This window comes from Haliotis cracherodii, unplaced genomic scaffold, assembly GCF_022045235.1.
Source record: "Haliotis cracherodii isolate W230 unplaced genomic scaffold, xgHalCrac1.p SCAF_2, whole genome shotgun sequence".
Lineage (NCBI taxonomy): Eukaryota > Metazoa > Mollusca > Gastropoda > Lepetellida > Haliotidae > Haliotis > Haliotis cracherodii.
The window spans coordinates 41,038,808-41,060,524 of NW_027266275.1; the positions used below are offsets into that span (position 1 = coordinate 41,038,808).

Here is a 21,717-nt window from a genome sequence, read left to right on the forward strand (position 1 = left end):
AACATTTCCTCAGGAATTGCATATCTTGTTTGAAAAAAATAGAACTCGAGTCTCCATGTTCATGTCGATGTGCGTCATCGTGGTTCAAAGCTGCAAGCGTTTATGTACATCAGTAGTAATTAGGGAGAGATTCAAAAGTTCAACGTCCCAGCAATAAAAACGAGCTAAGAAACAGTCAACTTGACATACTCGAAGGTTCTTCAGCATCACCAGCTGTGTGAATCATTGCGAACTAATATTCGCTTGACAGGAAGGATGGCAATATTTGCACAAGAGTTGTGGGTAGAGGGGTATCTAAAAACGAAGGAATTATTTTTAAGGTCTACATTTAATGTTGAGTAAGCGTCTATGTCGTACATGATATATGTCATTAACCTGTTTTAATAGGTATTCATACGCATTTAGAAGTTAACAACGCCATTATTGTTTGTAACAACGTTACAGGACTATAATGTTTATGAATAACAACTTCATTATTATTTGTAACAACGTGACTGGCGTCAAATGTTTGAGGTTTGTGGCCAACGCAATAAAACAACCTTAGTGTTACGACTGTCGCGAGTCTATGTTAAGGTATGGGAGTTACGATCACCTTGGCGCTGAGATCGCTTTGTACAACGGCACCCAGCACTATAAATCTAGAAACTAGAAACCTCACTTTGTCATCACGCATCTTCGTGGACAAGCGCTATAAAACCCCACTTTGCCATCACGTATCTCAGTCTGCCAGCACTATAAAACCCCACTTTGCCATCACGTATCTCAGTCTGCCAGCACTATAAAACCCCACTTTGTCATCACGTATCTCAGTCTGCCAGCACTATAAAACCCCACTTTGCCATCACGTATCTCAGTCTGCCATTATTTTAATGGACTCGGGTCGTTCCTATTGTACATAATATTCATGCGCGAAACACTTTGTTCTGACAAAACTACTGTAGAAAATTGGCAAAGATTATCCATGACCTTTGAAATGCGATTTGTTAAAATAATGTAATTACAAAATCATTAAGGCTGCCATTAATAAGCCCTTTGTATAATGAATGTCACGATATACGCGACGTCTGCTCGACGTCTGGTCCGAGGCCATGTGACCACAACTAGGTGGCCCTGTGAATCTGACGCACAAGGAATGTCATGACGTGTGCAAAAATTTGGAAATCTGTTGCCAAAACGAATTTGGAAATGTCGTTTCTTCACAGTGCTCTTATGAGGAATGAAAACTTTCATCAAATATTTCATCATAACATTTGTAAAACTTCTTGAATGGTAATTCTGAATTTGAATACATAAAGACAAAAAGATGAGTCTTGTTTCATCTGCCTCGAGCTTTTCTCTGTGTACTTAATGTACAGTTCTCCACATTTTCTTTAACACTTTTTTAGGACGACCGAATTAACCACAGTCAGCGAGTAATTGACCAGAGTGAAGATTAATCGATAGGTTGAGACAGGGCTGATTGGTGCATCATTTAGCACGTTGTTCAGTCCGGATGGTCGTTACGTAGACACCATGGTGACTATCGAAAGACGATACCCACGTAGTTAGGATAGTTTAGAGTGGGGAGGAGGACATCTTTATGCCAGTGGGGCCTAGTATTAGAAAGACCTGTTTATTCTGAAGTGACCTAGCCTATTTTCGACCAATATGACTTAGTGAGCCTGATTATAATGTACCCTATTACATCTCGGCTGACCGAATCTTCACTCACTGAGTGCTTGAGGAAGGCAATCTTCCCGTCAATACTATATACCCATTAAATGCTACATCGGCAACAGTTTGTGTGTACCAGGGTACACTACTATATACCCATTAAATGCTACATCGGCAACAGTTTGTGTGTACCGGGGTACAATACTATATGCCCATTGAATGCTACATCGGCAACAGTTTGTGTGTACCGGGGTACACTACTATATGCCCATTAAATGCTACATCGGCAACAGTTTGTGTGTACCGGGGTACACTACTATATGTCCATTGAATGCTACATCGGCAACAGTTTGTGTGTACCGGGGTACAATACTATATGCCCATTTAATGCTACATCGGTAACAGTTTGTGTGTACCGGTGTATTTTAATGAAAGCGACAAATCACTTTCCATATTCATAAGAAATCTCTGCTAACAGAAGAGTCCATTGTACAATTCCGACTATATCATGAGCATGTGTTTATGTATAACATTATGAATAGACTATACCAAATACTTTCCGATTTCTCAGAAGTAGTATATGGAACACACGTTACAATTTAAAGAATATCGAATTTTAGCCTTCACAATATATGGACTTGCAGCAATTCAATGTATTGTAGTGCTGCTGTCAATAGTATCGATGAAACTCACAACTATACAACGTCAACGCCAGAGATTAAACAGTCTCGATTATCCGCAGAAACAGATTCCACTATTGGGCGAACAGGCAAAACAGCGGTGAAAACTACATGAACGCATCACTGAAAAACAAGTGATGACAAACACAATCCGTAAATACTAGAGTCGAGTAAGTGCTTGTCTCTATTTCCCAAGATGAGACTTTAACACAGTTCGTAAGTAAGCATCTACTCTTTGAAAGACCATTTATAGAAGACAGTGTCATGCACGCTTACTTTAAAGCTGATTAACGTCAGAACCCACGAACAGTGGCCCTAACGATGAAGTTCTACTGGTGCGGTTAATAGAACCACCCAAAAGCTTCTCACCCTAAATCAACACACATCAGCGAATGCGAATAGGCCTCTGCCTAAGTGATGTCCTCGATCTACCTTCTCTCCTGGGTTCTAGAGTTAGAGTCATGAGTTTGGGCAGTTTTATCACTTATTTGTCAACCAGATATTTGTTTTTAGGAAATTATCCCATTTTCCTTCTATCGTATGTTGGTGAGAAAGTACTATTGGTCAAAGTCGCTTTGAACAGCAGGTCAGTCCGGTCACAGCGAGTCAGCGTGATGTAAGAGGAAAGCCCGAAGGGACGTTTACCACTTCTAGAGATGTGTAAAAAAGGATTTTTTTGTAAGAAATGATGATGTCAGCGTCTTCGGCATCGTTGCAACAAAACAAATTCAATGCTCTTGCCAAGTGGATTCTGAAAAACAGAAACTGGATTCAATTGGAATACCTTCTGTGCGTGCTAATGACATTTTATTTGAATGTAATTTAATGTAAAGAAAACGTGATTATACCAAATTACCTCCGTTCTCTTATAACAACAAAGACATAACTGTATGCCTGCACCTCACCTCGGGGATCTTTACGAGCCATGAGAGTATGGGTTGATTCAATTTCACCATTATCTCAGTGTTAGGAACCCTTTCACAGCGACGAAACAAACATTTGCAAAACAAACTATTTCTCATCTTACGAAGTTTCCATTGATTATGAGCACGTGAAGGAGTAATAAAGTTATATTTAAAATGTAAGACGCAGACGTCTACATTTCTATATTGGTCCGAACCTCCTAATACCAAGGTGTTCATTCCGGATTGTTTGACTTGGTATGTTACAGTCGAAATTAACGGAGAATTCTATTATTAAATGTACAATGTATTGTTTTAAGATATATCAGGGTTGCACTAATACGGAGAGTCACTTCCGCCTGTGTTAAAGTACAGAACCATCCGTCTACCTTGCAAATAATAAATAATATAAAATAAAATAAAATAATTATGATATATTACACTCGTGTCCTTAAACGGTTTTTTTACTGGGTTCCAAAAAGATAAGGCTATAGTGACCTTTGAAATGGCCCTCCTTCACTAGCGGACGTATGTGATGTCGCTGGAACAATGAATCAGGATATTGTCGAATTACACAGTATGCCTGTTGTTTAAAAAATAAGTGGCATTTTACCAAGGCTTTTTTTGCCGTGAGCAAACGGTTACTTCATATCGAATATTGTGGCATCATATCGTTTCACTGAAACTACTGATAAAGTAGAAGTCTTAAAATATTATGCTCAGTGGATCAATACTGAAACCAATGTAATTTGAACACGATCCACAAAAAGGATCAGCTCAATTATTTTGTTTATGTTTATGTCGCGCGCATTTACGAACTCTCCAATGGAACATAACACGTAGTCCTCTGCACAGGAGGAACCAATGAAGTGAAGTCAAGAAACTCCGTCGGAAAGTAATTAAATGGGCGACTCCCAGGCGTTTCCTGTGCTTTCGTAAAGTCTGACAGTGAGGCACAGTTATTTGCGATGTTGTATCATATTCTAATTGAATGAGTTTGACATTTTTAGCTTTCTGTAACGACACGTATGCAGCACTGGTCCATATTCTGAAACTACCTTTGTCAGTTAGCTCAAATAAGTGCTATCCTGCCTGTGAATAATCCACGATTAAGGGCGTTTTTAACTGACTCAATATTTGTTTTCATTGCTGCAGGATGAGGGTCAGGAAAGTTTAGTATACACGATGTCCGTAGATTATACAAAAGTGTCCAAGAGTTCCTGTGCATCACTGACTATCATTGGATGTAACAAACATGAATTCATCACGACAGTGCCAACATATGTCCTCTGTTAACGTCATCTCATGCTGAATGTGGCGTGGGGTTAAATGTCAGTTCACAAGTCAGTATCGGGCATGACCATCATAAGCAGTGTCACAAGCTTGCCAACGGCTCCTCGCTGACGACACGTGATGTTTGAGGAATGCTTGTGGGATGTCATTCCAGTTCTGGACCAAGGTCTGGATTAACGTCACTGGTTTGGAAGTGGGCGTTAGCGACGTTTCATTTCATTCAATACATGTTCGTTGGGCGACAGATCTGGCGTGAACAGCAAGCCGAAGGAGTCTGGGGATGTTCTGTTGTCCAAGGAAGATTCAACCAGACCTGCAACGCAACGCTTTCACTGTCCTGCTTTAAAGTGATGTGACATCCACGGTTGTGAAGGAACGGGAGGGTGGATAACGCGTCACGGTACTGTACACCTGTCGAATTGCCATCGATGGCCACTACAGGGTTCCTATGATGTGTACGTGATGCCTCCCCACACCATTACGCTCCCACCGAATGCGGAATATTGAACAACACACGCGTCCGCGTAACGTTCCATCCGACGTCGATACACAGGCTGACAGCCATCAGTGTTTTGAAGATGAATCCTGGACTCATCTGTGAAGAGGACTAAAAAAATGCTTTTTTACTGTAATCTGAACCTCAGATGTTGTCTTGATCATGCCAGACGCCCAGCCCGATCACGTAGCAGCAAACATTAATGTAGGATTGGACGTCATGGTCGGATGTTATGCACTCGTAATCTTTTCCTCACAGTCGTTGCACAAGTCAGGGGATGCTGCGGGTTGTCCATGTTGCAGTTGAAGCTGATTTCGGAGGTGAACCAGACGGATACGTTTATCTTGCCGACGTGACGTTACCCTGGACGTGGTCTGGCCCTGGTGATGTCAGTCTGTACCCCATGTCGCTGTTTGGTGATATAACCAAACATATTTTGAGCAATTTCCTTTTTAAGTATTCAAATTGAACACGAACACATCCACTCATTTTCAGTTATTCGTGGCATAAAGTTTACGAGGTCTGCCCGTCAACAAGATTGCTTTTCACTGTTAAAACACATCAACGAATGACCCTGTGTTTGAATTGACTCGGTCCCACGTGTATTGTGAATGTGTGGCAAATTTCTTACTCATGGGATTTTATGCAATACAATTTCAAGGCCGTTATGGGTAATAATGACATAGAGTTTTCACATGTGATTATCATGCATGATTCTGAAATATCCATGGCAATTTTATATTAATGGTTTTTTTATGGTGCGCAGGAATTGATTTTACGCTGGTACATAATGATTCTACACAAGAAACTAGTTTATCTTGGTACTGGCGACGTCAATTCTCCTTCCTACTTTATTAAACACATTTGCGTGTCATCTTGCATAAATGCAATATGTACTCAATAAAAGAATTAAGTGTGTTACAACTTTAAGCTTTCATAGTCAGAAGATATTAACACGGTCTTTCAACTCTTATCATAACATATACTGGTACATGACGATAAGTACAATTAGTTTTTTAGCCAATATGAGCATAATGGCATGATAGGTTTTCTCGATTGTAAATGCCTGCTCTAACTGACATTGAAAGCTTCTTCTGACAATAGCACCCAGCTACAATTTCATCGATAAACTTGATACATGGACGATAAAACCACTCGCACTTACAGTCCCCATTGTCTCTTAGCCGCTGTCCACATACCCAATGTACACATGGGATCTCGTCCTGCAACACTCGTGATTCGGGATTACACGAGACCACGTTGATGCCGCCGAAACAGCCACGACAGTTTCAGTCGTGTTGGAAGCCGCAACGAACAGACTGTGTGCTCGACAAAGTCGGATTGAAGTACTTTTTATGGACCTTTTGTTATGGGAAATGAGTCGACTGGGATACAGTGTTGACAGGTCGGACTTTATGCGCCGTAAGTCCTCAGATCCGCTTTATATGTTCAGCAAGACTTCTGTCTGTCGAAGACAAATACTCTTCGCGTGATCTTAATGCTAACTTGTCCAACGCAAAATGTGTCGTTATAAAATCGAACGTCGCGTGGGCGATGGTGGTTACATATGTGCGTATATGTCGCGAATAAACACTGAACAAGTGAACGGCTTACAACTGGTCTACCAAATGAAATAAACGGGTTATGATTAACTACATTTTGGAATATTCTGATAAAAATGGGTGGAAACATAACTTAAACCTAAGATTAGAATAATAGAAAAATTAAGGACCTGTCTCCAACCAAGAGGATATCCATGTTAGTGATTTAACATGCTGTAAAATCCTACGAGAAACACTGATGGAAATAAAAGAAACAGACACAGACACGGCCATTCTTCAATTTCTATGTTCCTACAATCCTAGTAAATGTAAAATTATACCCCTTATAAAACCTGCCTTACAGTTTTACAGCAACGTAAAACTATGGAAAAATGTTTATCTGAGTGTTAACTTCACGAAGCACAAGACAAAATCTCCAGAAATCCTTTGTCCATGTAAATACTCACAAAATACACATCGGTGGAACTCAATGCCTTATGACAATTAATGACTGCAAATTTAATTTTTGTGTGAAGATGAACTGTTATTGTCGATAACAACATGAACTGCGGCAGTAGAAATATTATATATGTTTTAACATGGGCGTCATGTTGTGAGAATTACATTGGGAGATCTCGCATCCAACCGAATCGTAGTACACAGGCAGCAAGTTTCAAAGCCGTGTTGTATAAATGTAAACAAACACAAAGGTAAATGCGGGAGTGGCCTCTTTACCATCTTTCCGTCTCATAAGTAGTGCACTCACACCATAATGTATTTTCGCCTCCCACTAATGTCACTTTGACGTCAAAGGCATATTGACGTCACAAACATAATGTTGGCCGTCGCCTACGTTTTACGTCTCACGCCATTGTCACATCATAGGTATTGTGACGACACAAATACTGCTGTTGGGCAACGTTAAAGTTTTCATTACACCCGAAGAGCCGTTGAGCGGCCAAAGACCAAGTGTACATAAAGGAATTATGACAAGCACATGGACTCTGTTTTTGGTATATTTAATGCTTATACGCCTGGAGAAATCTCAATCTATTTCTAAGATTAAGTTTGAGTATACAATATCTAGCAAACTAGTTCCATTCTAAAACACTCATATTTTATTAATTCTTACACTTGAGGAGATAATACAAACATGCACTTCTCGTGAGATTCGCGGGACTTGTGCTCAGCGATCTGGAATCCATTGCTATGTGAACGAATGCCTGGGGCTTTGTCAAGATACGTGTGATCAATTATAGTCAGCCTTGCATCATGATAACTCGCAAAGCCAGGTAACCACATGCTCTTGTATCCAAGGTGTCAAACGATTGATTAACAAACACGACAATAAAACACATGGTAGCGCTAACAACAGCAACACTTCGCCCAGTTAAGTGCATTTCTGAATTGCATGTAGCTGTATGATCACGTACACGTAAATCTTTAGAATTCCAGAAAAAAAGGGATTAATTTCGGAGGGTAATTGATGCAGGTGTACGTGTTCAGAGGCAATGTATAATCTGTGTAGAACACAACTCAGCGGGTGGCAGCATCATATTCTTAAGTGATTCGTGTATTCTTTCCTTAAGTAGTTTCATTCATTTACGTACACGACGGGTTTCCAATGGCGTATTTGCATAATACTGATTTTCATTTACAGCATGTCCCCTGGCGTGCTGTAAAGTCATTGAGCATTATCATCAGAGGGAGGGTGGAGGAGGATGTGTCCCATAGTCAAACATTTAAACATCAACACAGAAAACCGATGTATATGTGAACAAAACTGTCAAATGTGATTTCAATGAAAAATCTAAGAAATTCACGTGTAGCTAAAACAATTACGTTGAAACCAGAAAGCAAAAGCCGGAGGCAATGATGGTGCCAGATGTTCGGATGTGACCGAACACATTGTGTCATTGGTCGTGCGTGATTTCAATGGCAATATTCGGTTGGCTTTTTACAAAATGTAACGTCAAACCCAGATAATGAAAGAGTTCTGTTTGACAGACTTCGTGAATGACTATGGATAGTAAGACTATTATGTACTAGCATGTACACTGTCCAAGTACGCTTCGCGCGAGAGAAACGTTGAATTTATCAACCATGAAAACGTAAGAATAATCTAAAATCATGCCTTCCTTTGAATACCGATGCACTAATCGTTAATACCGCATTTATATTTACCGCGATTTTAAAATCTAACATAAAAAGTTCGTTGACAAATTACCTTCTGTCGCGATGGATAAAACAGATTATCAGAAAGGAAAAATATTTCTGATCATGAGTCAGAAAGATGTCACGATAAAAGACAGATTTGTTTTGGACTGAACTTGTTAGTGACATAATGTGTCGGCCAGTGCTTCAATACATTGCCCTTGTTTCTCGGGAAGGAAGAACCAAACCAATTCTCGCTGATTCCCGGGGTGATGGCGATCCTGAAACTGCTGCAGTGTTAATTATTGATGGCATAGCACAATGGTCGGTGTACGTAGTAGTGCGCAAGGGCGAAACATATCGAAGATGTCAAGGTTCGTCTTTTAATTAAGCTAAGAAAGAAACAGTAAGGATGTTGTTTATTTTCTCTGTTATTTCATTCATTGCGAAACGGAATGGTTTCAGATCCATTATTTACACGTGAGCCCCTTGAAGTGTCTTCGTGGCACCACTGCACTCTGAATTGTGTCGTTAACGACCATCCTGCAAGTACAGAATGAACCTTCAATAGATGGGAAGACTTCGAAAAAAATCTAGAAACCTTTCTTGCTGATTTTAGTTTTATTAAAAATTAAGTTCCATGTTTTCATATTTCCAAATATGCCCATATCTAGGAACATTAATCTTATGGCACAATTCCAGCGAAATGTACAGTATGAATACAAATACCTCACAGTGTTTTGAAAGCATAATAAAAACGTAATGTTAAGAATATGACTGAAGAATGACATAACATCTTCTTTAAGAGGCCTCAATGAAATTGAGAGATTAATTTCGTCAAACTCGGGTTCTTTTAGTGAGTGGGTATTGATCTCTATAACCTAATGATTCCGAGGATGAAATTGGTATTGGCAGCCAGGCAGCTGCTGAGACGGTCTTCAAGGCTAACATCTTTGCCCCAGATTCTCACAGTTTACTCGGGCTGCCTGACATTACAGGCTAGACTGTATGCAGTTCTCTTGTACGTGCAATGACAGACTTTGTGGTTATAGAGGTAACAGGGCTGGCTCTGACCGTGTAATTGTATCAAGTTGGCGTGAATCCTTGCTTCCAGACTCGAATACTTACAGACCGTCACTATATGTTTGGATTAATGCTGTGGACTTCAGCTCCGTTCACTCACTCACCATAACTGCTGCTACTACTACGACCAAAATGACTATTTTAGGGTGTCATTGAAGCATTGATCACCATGAGAGTCATCGCCTTAGAATTACTGACATCAACATTTCATTTACTGTCATCACCAGCAGCAACAGCAACAGCGAAATCTTCAACTTAAATATCCGCGTTTATTTTCTTATCGTAAGAGTCGACTAAATTGGTTCAGAGGGCCAGGTGACTTGGTTGATAAGACTTCATAATGTATAAGCCTACTATACCGGACTAACCTATACTGCTGTCCGCTGCATCTAACAGCAAACAAACAACGCTTGACGTCCTAAAGGAGTAGAGAAGGGACAGTTGGCTCCTGGTATCCACGAATCTCCAGCAACCAAAGCATGTACACAAACAGAATGGCAATTTAAAGATTTGATATTTGCAAATGTCATAAATGAACACAGTAGGAATCACAAAGACCAATTATTGGTCATGAGCAAATTAGCACAACGCAATTCACCTTAGCTGCAGTGTCGGTTGTTCGATGATTGTACTATGATACTAAAGCTGTGCGAATCCGACTATATCAAAAGCAATTATTTATGGATAACTATCAAATAGTGACGACACCAAGTGTTCGCGAAAATGTGACACCCGTTACAAACACATGCATGGGTAAGTCAATTGATTATCTGGAAAAAAACACTTCTGGAACATACATGTATATTATAAGTGAAAACGGAATTGCCTGGAACATAATTTGAGTCAATGATTCGTCACATTTGGTAATGCCCTTCACTTACATCTTCCTAGAAACGTTTCAAAAGCATGCTCGATTGCACCTCCAAAGTTGTGAAAAGTAAAGATTGGAGCAACTGGAATATTGTTCGACATGGAAGAAAGTTGACTGTTGGGAAGTTGAAGTCATTCCTCATACAGCCTGGAAATGTTTCGTCACTTTGAATCTTTATGCATACCTCTAAATAATTATGAAACAGATGAGGCGGTTTCACTGGTTTCGTTTATTTCTAGCTCATTTTGGATAAGGTAATTGGCTATTTGACTATTATTGAAAGATATCAGACCATACATATGTGCCTGAAGTTTTGTTTAACTTCTTGGACAAATTAACTTGTTTTCGTTTTGTTTTAATTGTTTTGCCAAACGAACAAAACTTCTGACTCGTAACAGATTGGATGCCGTTTTCTTGCTTAAATGTCCCATCCTCAAATTCCATATAAATTTAGATCATCTAAGGGGAAGTGCAGCATTTCACATATTTCCTCACTAAACTTCATATGACATTTTCTTCCATTTTTTTAACAAATTGTCCCGAACCTTTGAAAGATTGGAATGTAACTACACATATGGTCACCACGTGACGAATGCCCCATGGATCAAGGAATTAAGTTTTCCCTTAAATTTGACTAGTGGTGTACAAAATTGAAAATAGGAAAAAGACTGGAGTATACTTATTAATTGGTGTCTCCACGTCCTCCGTACAAGGCGCCATAGTGATAAGGCAAACTAGTAACCCTGTACTATATGTTGGATGTGTGAAGTCTTCCTACAACACGTGTGGCCAAGTGTGAATAACAGGTTGTAAGCAGTAACATGTAGACGATATTTCATGTATCTCCCTTCCCCCGTCACGAGGTGAGAGCAACATGATATTTTACGATAACCCTATTTATCATATACTTATTGTGTAGTTTTTTCCATTAAAAATGTAAAATCCTGAAACGTAAATTCTCCCTACCTGATACACAGGGACGTTTCACCATCCCCTGTAATTGGCGCTTTGCGAAACGAACAGTCTCGATTGGCGAGTTAAATGAGAAATTTACAGTTTATAACGAAACATTTTCAAGAGGATAACAAACGGCAAGAAGCGATATGAACTCCACAAATGACCATCTGACATTATTTTGTCTTGTCAATGAGGAACTAACGTGAAAAGGAAGTCAAAAGTTTGTGTACGTGCGAGATACTTACGATAAAGGGAGACAATTTGTTGGGAGGTAGCTCGTGTATGACTATAGTTCCGTCAAAGTGTTGTGTTCACTGCTAGGGAATATCAAATGTTATGTTCACTGCAATGATCATACCACTTTTCTCAACTTTAGGAGTACATAATAAATTCTTGCTTCACTGACGAATCATAGATCCCCAATATATGATGAGATACATTTTGTCACATCTGGCCAATGACTGTATAGGAGTGTAAGTATCTGAGAACAGTTATATCAAGGAATGTGCCGCAGTGATTCAAACGAACATTATTATACTGTATTATTTCCCCTTATTTTAATTAAAAATGTGAGTTAGCGTTTCAAGAACATTTGCATATTTCAAAAGTCACTATTAAAGAAGCTGGTAATGTTGTAACCAGCTCAAGCAAAAAGCTGAAGTTACCAAAACCCGGAAACGCTGGCAAAGCGTAATGCCCTCAATCGTGAAATTAATCAGCATGTTCCTTTCACATGATATGCTTCTTCAATGGCATCCATACTTGCAGCTGTTTGTGAAATCTGGATCGCGTCATGCCTCCAAAACACCTCAACTGAGTCCACGTGATCTAGACAGAAAACCAGCACAAAATCCTTCACCAATTTCTGCTGTTGAGGTCGCAGACAAAGAACACATTCACATTGCGACCCTAATTCCTTTTCTATATGCATAAAACGACAAAATGGTCCATTTGCCAATTACAAGTACTGGATTGACGTCAGTGGCGATACAAGTATGTTTTACGACATGCAATTCATCCTATGGATCCATGTTGAAAATATCATAAAACGACCATCCGTGACAAATGTTGGTAAATTAAATATTAGCCACATTAAAGCACTGACGGTTCTTGGCGATACACACATATACATAAGGACTGTGCCATAATGGCGCAGCATCATAATTCTCCAAGGATCCGTCAGATGAGATTCAGCAATTTTCATCAGGAACCCTCGATGAAGGAGCATCACTTTAACTTCATTAGTTTCTGTGATAAAAATTACTGCTGTTTTTTTTTAAAAATAAATGGTTTAAACGAAAATGACTTGCTTATTCGCCATTCGTTATCCATGGTTGCAGATTTCAAAGTCATCTCTGTGCAAAGCTTTGCAGATCAAACCTGATTAATTAAATGTAAATCCGCTCTACTCCCATCCAGGCTTTGATGAGTGGGCTTGCAGAGGAAGGAAGGAGAACTTGGCACGAGCACTCATGCCATATAATGCCTACATAATAATAAGGTGACTGATTAAGACATATCTATACCACGCTCGAAGCACGCATGTAGGTTAATGTTCAATGAACATTATTTCATATGTTAAAAGGATGACATCTTCTGAATCGATTGAACTATATGGGTCTATTTCATTATATTATTCCACAATTGCTGACATTTCAAGATGAAGAGGAAGATGAAATTGAGGACTTTTTAAAAAAGAAATGCGAATTTCTTCAACTTAATTATTCCAATTGCTGATAAGCGATTGATCATTTAAAAAAGTTGATTTGAGTTGAGTTGAGTTAAGGTGAGGTGAGGTGAGTTAAGGTGAGGTGAGGTGAGGTGAGGTGAGGTGAGGTGAAGTTTTAGTAGTTACTGCTATTTCTTTTCTATGACGATCATTACTAAGGTGGCACACATACCCTTTTCCCAGCCACTTGCGCTCGAGGATGCAACGACCGTAGATGTATAATCAGTTAATTGGTGGAAAGTAATTCATAAAACACGGAGAGAATACGCCCCGATGTTTGAATCTGCTGGTAGTATCTATGTAAGGTAGGCAGACTGTCAGAATGATTGAAAAACTAACAGAAGCTAGATAAATTGACAGACTGACACATTGTTTGACAGACTGCCAGAATGCTAAATAGATCAACAGACTAACAGAAGCTAGACAAATTTACAGACTTGCAGAATGCTAGATAGATTGTCAGACTGACAGAATGCTAGATAGATCGACAGACTAACAGAAGCTATACAAATTGACAGACTGACAGAATGCTAGATAGATTGTCAGACTGACAGAATGCTAGATAGATTGTCAGTCTGACAGAATGCTAGATAATTTGACAGACTGACACATTGCTTGACAGACTGGCAGAATACTAGATAGATTGTCAGACTGACAGAATGCTAGATAGATTGTCAGTCTGACAGAATGCTAGATAATTTGACAGACTGACACATTGCTTGACATACTGGCAGAATGCTAGATAGATTGTCGGACTGACAGAATGCTAGATAATTTGACAGACTGACACATTGTTTGACAGACTGTCAGAATCCTAAATAGATCAACAGACTAACAGAAGCTAGACAAATTGACAGACTTACAGAATGCTAGATAGATTGTCAGACTGACATAATGCTAGATAGATTGTCAGACTGACAGAATGCTAGATAGATCGACAGACTAACAGAAGCTAGACAAATTGACAGACTGGCAGAATGCTAGAGAGATCGACAGACCGACACAGTGCTAAACAGACTGTCAGAATGCTAGATAGATTGTCAGACTGACAGAAGCTGATAGATTGACAGACTGTCAAAATGCTAGATAATTTGACAGACTGACACATTGCTTGACATACTGGCAGAATGCTAGATAGATTGTCGGACTGACAGAATGCTAGATAATTTGACAGACTGACACATTGTTTGACAGACTGTCAGAATCCTAAATAGATCAACAGACTAACAGAAGCTAGACAAATTGACAGACTTACAGAATGCTAGATAGATTGTCAGACTGACATAATGCTAGATAGATTGTCAGACTGACAGAATGCTAGATAGATCGACAGACTAACAGAAGCTAGACAAATTGACAGACTGGCAGAATGCTAGAGAGATCGACAGACCGACACAGTGCTAAACAGACTGTCAGAATGCTAGATAGATTGTCAGACTGACAGAAGCTGATAGATTGACAGACTGTCAAAATGCTAGAGATTGGCGGACTAACAGAAGCAAGATAGATTGTCAGTCTGACAGAATGCTTGAGCGATCGACAGACCGACACAGTGCTAAACAGACTGTCAGAATGCTAGATAGATTGTCAGACTGACAGAAGCTAGACAAATTTACAGACTGGCAGAAAGGGGGCGCTTGTGGCCTAGTCTAGGGCGCCGCAATTCGCTGTGTAGACTTGCGTCCCTTTGGCACGCCAGAAACCTATGATTGTGGGTTCGAATCCCGGTTTCACAGAAGTGGTAAACGTCAAAGACCTGCATCACTTCGGGCTGTCCTCCCACATTATTTGTTTGATTGTTTGTTTGTTGTTTTACGCCGCACTCAGCTACATGACGGCGGTCTGTAAATAATCGAGTCTGGACCAGATAATCCAGTGATTGTTATCATGAGCATCCATCCACATAATTGGCATACGATGACATGCATCAACCAAGTCAGCGAGCCTGACCACCCGATCCCGTTAGTCGCCTCTTACGACAAGCATAGTCACCTTTTACGGCAAGCATGGGTTGCTGAAGACCTATTCTAGCCCGGATCTTCCTCCCACATTAAGCTGACACGCCATAATAGAACTGGAATACTGTAAACTCACTCACTATAAATGTGACAGCGTGACATAATAAACAGAAGGCTGGTATTTATCTATGCTTCTTTAACGTGTGTGTCACAACTCATTATCCATAGCTTATAGTAATTAGTTTATTGCAAATACTTGTACCTTCTTTAATAACGAAGACAATTAGAATTCAGGAGACGTGATAATTGACGCATGTAATGGATTAATCTCGATTAACACGTGGTGACGTATGACAACACGGACGTTTTGTAATATGCACCGTTACCCAGCTGTTATACCGAGGCAGGGCTGGTATTGTTGGAAGAGAGCATTTGAAAGGTATTATATGTGCTACTTTGGTAAATACAACTTCATGCCTGGCACATGCTGATGACGGAACAGAATAGCTGCACATGTAACGTCACAACTTCATGAAGTTACATACTTTCAAAATTTGATTAACAGTAAAATATCGATAACTCGAAATAATGGGGGCCATCGAGCGATTTCGAACAAACTGTAGTTCGAGACAAGCGGCGTGGCAACTTGGTCTTTATTCCCATTAAAGGGTCTTTAGTCCATCAAGTTAGATCGTTCCTTACGAAATATGACTTAAGGGAGTTCGCGATGCCACGATATTGCGAAAGAAAATGCAATAAAATGTTTGCTTTCGTCTAAGTCTACTGTCAGATGAAAATGTCATACAATGTCAACCATAAAGAAGCTGTGTATTAAAAGGCCTATCGATTGCTGAAAAAACCTTGTGAGTAACGAGACAATAAGAAACTTCAGAGCGGCTGTTGTTCAATTAGCCATCACCAGTCCTCGCATTTCTGGCAACTTCCATGACACCATCACGTGATAACTATATCGGCTGGCTATGGTCATATTGCTCAGACATAGCCGGTATTGCTATCACGATATAACACTGTCCACAATAGGCTGCCACACAGGGGATAATTCCTATTGATCTATTAATCCCAAGATAATTTATCATGACGGTGCCATTGTTTCTCGAACAAGTTCTTTTCTCGCGAGAATTGCACGTTTTAGACATCTGCACGTTCGTATATATCATGTATTGGCACTTCGTGGCGTTGGCTTGCTTAAGGAGTCGAATATGAGAATGGCACTAAAGAGAAACATGGTTTATTCTTGTGGCATTAAAGAGCAAACTTGCCGTTACGCCCCTTGTACTAATGGAGGATTGACGGGGATGTACTGATGATATACTAGTGTGGCTTACTTAAATACCTCATTCCTGACAATATATTGAGACCAGCCGCAACATGTGTTGCTTTTAACGAAACCGACATGTATAACCATAATCACCAGGCTTGATTGTGTAACTGAATTTTGAGATTGTTTTTAATAATTCGTCTGACAAAGACAAGAGACAACTAGCTTTAATATTCTGCTTGAATTATTCCCTGTCAGGAATGCCTTTCGGTCGCGCTGGGGACTAAAAACGTTTTACAGTGCAGAGTGGGTATTATAGTCTCTGTTTAATTAAATGAACAGAAATACTGACGACCGCCAAATGTCTGCAAGTGGAACAGTAACCTTATCTGGAAGAATTACACACATTCTGGCGGCTATGGTTATATCTCCATGATAAAAACAGCAATGACGTCATTGACAACTTCTTTCCACTAATAGGACACTATTCTGGGTCTGTCGGTGCATTATTTAAAATTTGGTAATCAACGTCGCAGAGATGGTGCTTTGGGCATATTCTTTGAAATTAGTCGTGGTTTGAATAATAAATGTACCCTCCTTGCAATACACACATACACACACATACATACATACATATATTTCAAATATATATTCAATTCATTTCTGATGTATACAGATACAATGAAATATTGATTATAGTTAACTGGATTATTCTTCACCAAGTGTGTATTTATTTCATTTTATGATATTGACAATGTAAAATGTTCCTTTACCATTTGAAGCAAGACAATGGTTTATTTGCACAGTTAGATGAGCAAGACATGTGCATGTGCAAGACAAGAAATGTGCATGGTGGCTTACTTACATACTAGATTATTATATATATTAAATTGAATTATTATCCATCCGCAGTTTAATTTTACACTGACGTCTTTGTTTTATCTTTCTTGTATCATGTCGGTTCGTTATGCCAAAGGAAATCGAGATGCGCGAAAACAGGGATTGTAGCTAGCTTGACTTCAAGTCTGAGTTTAATGAGATTTCTCAAATATAATTGAATGAAGGGCGAGAGAGAAAACCAAACTGTCACTTGAAATAAACTTTATCTATTCACAGAAACGGGTTCTAGAGTCTAGATATGTTGGAAAGTATAATGGTTGATCACGCGAGAAGTAGAATGTGTCGTCTGCGAGAGCACGCGGGTTGTCAGAGCAGACGAGAATTGATCGCTTTGAAAGCGAGGCTGAGGAGCGACATCACATCCCGGAGTCTGAAACATTCACCCAGGAGCTTGTGAGCCAGGCATGGTCTGGAACAGCCAAAGGGATATACCAGCTGAAATGTTAATATAAACATCTTGCCTGGCTTCGCCGTAACTGTCGATGCTGGTGTAACTGATTTGAAGCAGCGGTGGAGGAGTGAATCATTTTGCTGATGAAGTGAGCGTGACGGCTGGTAACGTGGAACATGCGACCAAACAACAATGGGTTCGATAATTGATAGCAGAGTACTGTGCTTCCTGGTGACAACGATAGCTTCAGGTAAGAACCGTTTCTGCATCTTCCCACTTATACCACTCTTCCCCATCCCACTGTTAAGGAGGGGCCACAACCCCCAACGAACACACATGTATTACAGTGCCATTGATGCCATAAGTGCATGGTTCTGATAAAAACGGACTGTCGCTGTTCTTGTAAGACACGATACTTCTATAAAGTAATATAGGCCACGATAATGAGCTTATTATAATTGACTGTATTATTGTAGCTCAGGTGCTATCACTGATTACTAGACAGAGTTACAAGTCTGATTTTGCGTTGCGTGATTAATACAAAGGTCTGCAGAGATGTGAGAGAGAATTGATTTTGTTTTGTATGATCCATGTTTACGCTTGTCGTTCTGCCAGAATAGCAAAGCTGGAATCTCAACCTGTATAGCTAGACCAAAACAGAGTGCTCAATCGGGGCCAGTCAACGTTATAGCATACACGCTAGTGAGAAAAGAATCATAAAAGGTCGATCGTGGTGCAGATGCGTTGTTTCATGCCTGTTAGTCAGCCGATCTACACAAAAAAAATCATACGTTATAACTTCATTCCCCTCACACCAGGGGGAATATGGAAGGTCACCAGCTTCTATACAGTGAGGACCTTGTAATATTACTTGCAAAATGGATTGTCCTTTATTGAATTGTTCGTAACTCACAAAGCTCGATTATACACCTTTCAGATCCGCTGATAATAACGGGATTGTTGTTGTCCCCGAACGCCCGAGCTTACACCGCGTTAAGCCTTCTCAGAGGATGCAGCAGTATTGGACATTCGGTGTCTGTCGGAATTGTTCCACTGTTTCCGAAGTGGATATTGTGTGAACTGGGGATGAATCGAATTTGATTGTTATTTTGCTTCAGATGAATGCTTCCTTCAATTGGATTCCCTATAGTTGGATTAGATCGTTGATATACGTTTAGTTTCCAATCATGATACCACGTTCAATGCAGAAGTGCCTTTGGTAATCATTTCCAGACCAAATGTAATGGTTAAAAAACACTAGAGTGCAACGATATTGTCTCGTGAAATAAACAATACCCGTTTCCAATACTCGTATTGTTAATAGGGACTTTAAAGAATATAACGCATATTATGAAAACTTTTGAAGACAGTTTGTATTTGTCGTATACATATTTGATGAGGTTTTTCGCATGTTTGTTAAGCATCCATTAACTTATCATATAATGTGCCATGGAACCAGGTACGGACTATATATACTTGACTCGCGAGTTCATTACACAATTTTAGTATTTTTGATTGGTCCGCCGCCACTTCTAGTTTATTGGAGTGATGGTTTATTCATCAAGTCAAACCACGGCATCGAGGAAAAATACCACACTTTACCCATAATCGTTGCAAACATGATTAATTATTTATGTGATTACTGTGCTAGTTACCATCGTGGATTGTAGAACTGTCGAACACACTATGGGTAATTGTCTTTGTTGTATGTATTGGCTACAGCTTGTTGATATTCTACAGTGCAGTGAAGTGTAACGTCAGTCAAAATAAAACATGAATATTATTGGAATATCTACATTAAAAAAGTAATAAGGCATCTGACATTTATGAACGACACATTAGTTTCTTGTAGTATATTGGAGGTAGCCATTAACGAAGTATTATACATGTGCTTTGGTGTTGTACTGATATAGCTATATCACCGTCATATCGCTGAATATTCCTGGGTGCAACCAACCAACCAAACAAGCAAAACTAGCCATTATGCACACGTATGAGTTTCAATGTAGGTGTGGACCCGTGAAGATCCGGGGTAGAATTGGTCTTCAGCAACCCATGCTTACCGTAAAAAGCGACTAACAGGATCGGGTGGTCAGGCTCGCTGATTTGATTGATGCATGTCATCGTATCCCAGTTGTGTGTATCGAAGTTCATGATGTCAATCACTGGATTGCCTGGTCTAGACTCGATTATTTACAGACCGCTTTCATATAGCTGGAATATTGCTGAGTGCGGCGTTAAACAACAAACAAACAAACAAACAATGTAGTTGTGGCTTTTTCCAGTACTGAAGATTCGGTACAGATTCCATATGCTGTCTTTACGTGGAAACAAACCCGGATATGCTCCTCAGTGAACGGTCACATCGTCCAAAGGTATAATCCCCATCCCCTGAAAAAATTAAACCAATTTAGGGAACCAACATGTTTATAATGTTAATGCAAAATTAATAAAATTAATTACGCCAGGCAATTGGGACTCGGGTGTAGATTAATGCTACGATGTATTTGCAATTGTACCGCATCTTCATAAAAATTGCAACCGTTTCATGAAAGGCAACAATGTAACTAATCTATTTATTCATGATACATCTGGATACGGGCTGCAGTTCTACACCCCTGATGTACCTACACGCTACGCACAAGTCGAAAATGAACAAACCAGCATTCTCAAAACCGGATATGACGTGGGATGAGTACATTAACCTGTGAGAGGTACATGCATACTGTGTACGGTTATACTGATGAGTTAAATCATGAAAAAAGAACCAGAATCGCATCTGTGACGTCAAGACAGCATTGAAAAGCACGGGACGGACAATGTGATATACGGACAATAGATATCTACAGCTTAGATGTTATATCCAAAGGTCGACACAGCTCAATGATCGAGAAATCTTTACTTTTCAAAGTTGACTGCTTGTCTCTGAAAAATGAACACAGACGATTGTGAAGATTGTACACTGGCATATCATTTGACATTTGAATATCAACGCTGAGAATGTTTATATTCCCGTGCCATCTGGCTAGCCGTCATTATCCGATCCATGTGTTCTATCGGCTTTCCCCTCCTAGAGTTTACATCTACAAGTTAATGTAACTCCAGATATCTTAGTATTGGGTTCATAATGTGTGTAGCAAGATAGTGTCGGATATGTACGTGCCATAGCTCCTTGATACAACACCTAACTTCCAGACAGCATTGGATGCTATACATAGAGATAACATGTATGTTATACAGAGAGATAACATGTATGCTATACAGAGAGATAACATGCATGTTATATAGAGAGATAACATGTATGCTATACAGAGAGATAACATGTATGTTATACAGAGAGATAACATGCATGTTATACAGAGAGATAACACGTACGTTATACAGAGAGATAACATGCATGTTATGCAGAGAGAAAACATGCATGTTAACGTTATACAGAGAGATAACATGTATGTTATACAGAGAGATAACATGTATGTTATACAGAGAGATAACACGTATGTTATGCAGAGAGATAACATGCATGTTAACGTTATACAGAGAGATAACACGTATGCTATACAGAGAGATAACATGTATGCTATACAGAGAGATAACACGTATGTTATATAGAGAGAAAACATGTATGCTATACAGAGAGATAACATGCATGCTATATCGACAGATAACATGTATGCTATACAGAGAGATAAGACGTATGTTATACAGAGAGAAAACATGTATGTTATACAGAGAGATAACATGTATGCTATACAGAGAGATAACATGTATGCTATACAGATATATAACATGTATGCTATACAGAGAGATAACACGTATGTTATACAGAG

The 21,717-nt window shown here is 39.5% G+C and overlaps 1 protein-coding gene across 1 annotated transcript in view; it reads left to right on the plus strand.

Annotated features, from left to right (window-relative positions):
* Positions 1 to 17,837: 17,837 nt before the first annotated feature.
* LOC139468105 (uncharacterized) overlaps positions 17,838 to 21,717 on the plus strand; it is a 44,930-nt gene continuing 41,050 nt past the window's right edge. Inside the window, exon 1 of the mRNA XM_071249839.1 lies at positions 17,838 to 18,137. Coding sequence (XP_071105940.1) covers positions 18,080 to 18,137 — 58 coding nt within the window. The 5' untranslated portion in view covers positions 17,838 to 18,079. The remainder of the gene's footprint in view (positions 18,138 to 21,717) is intronic.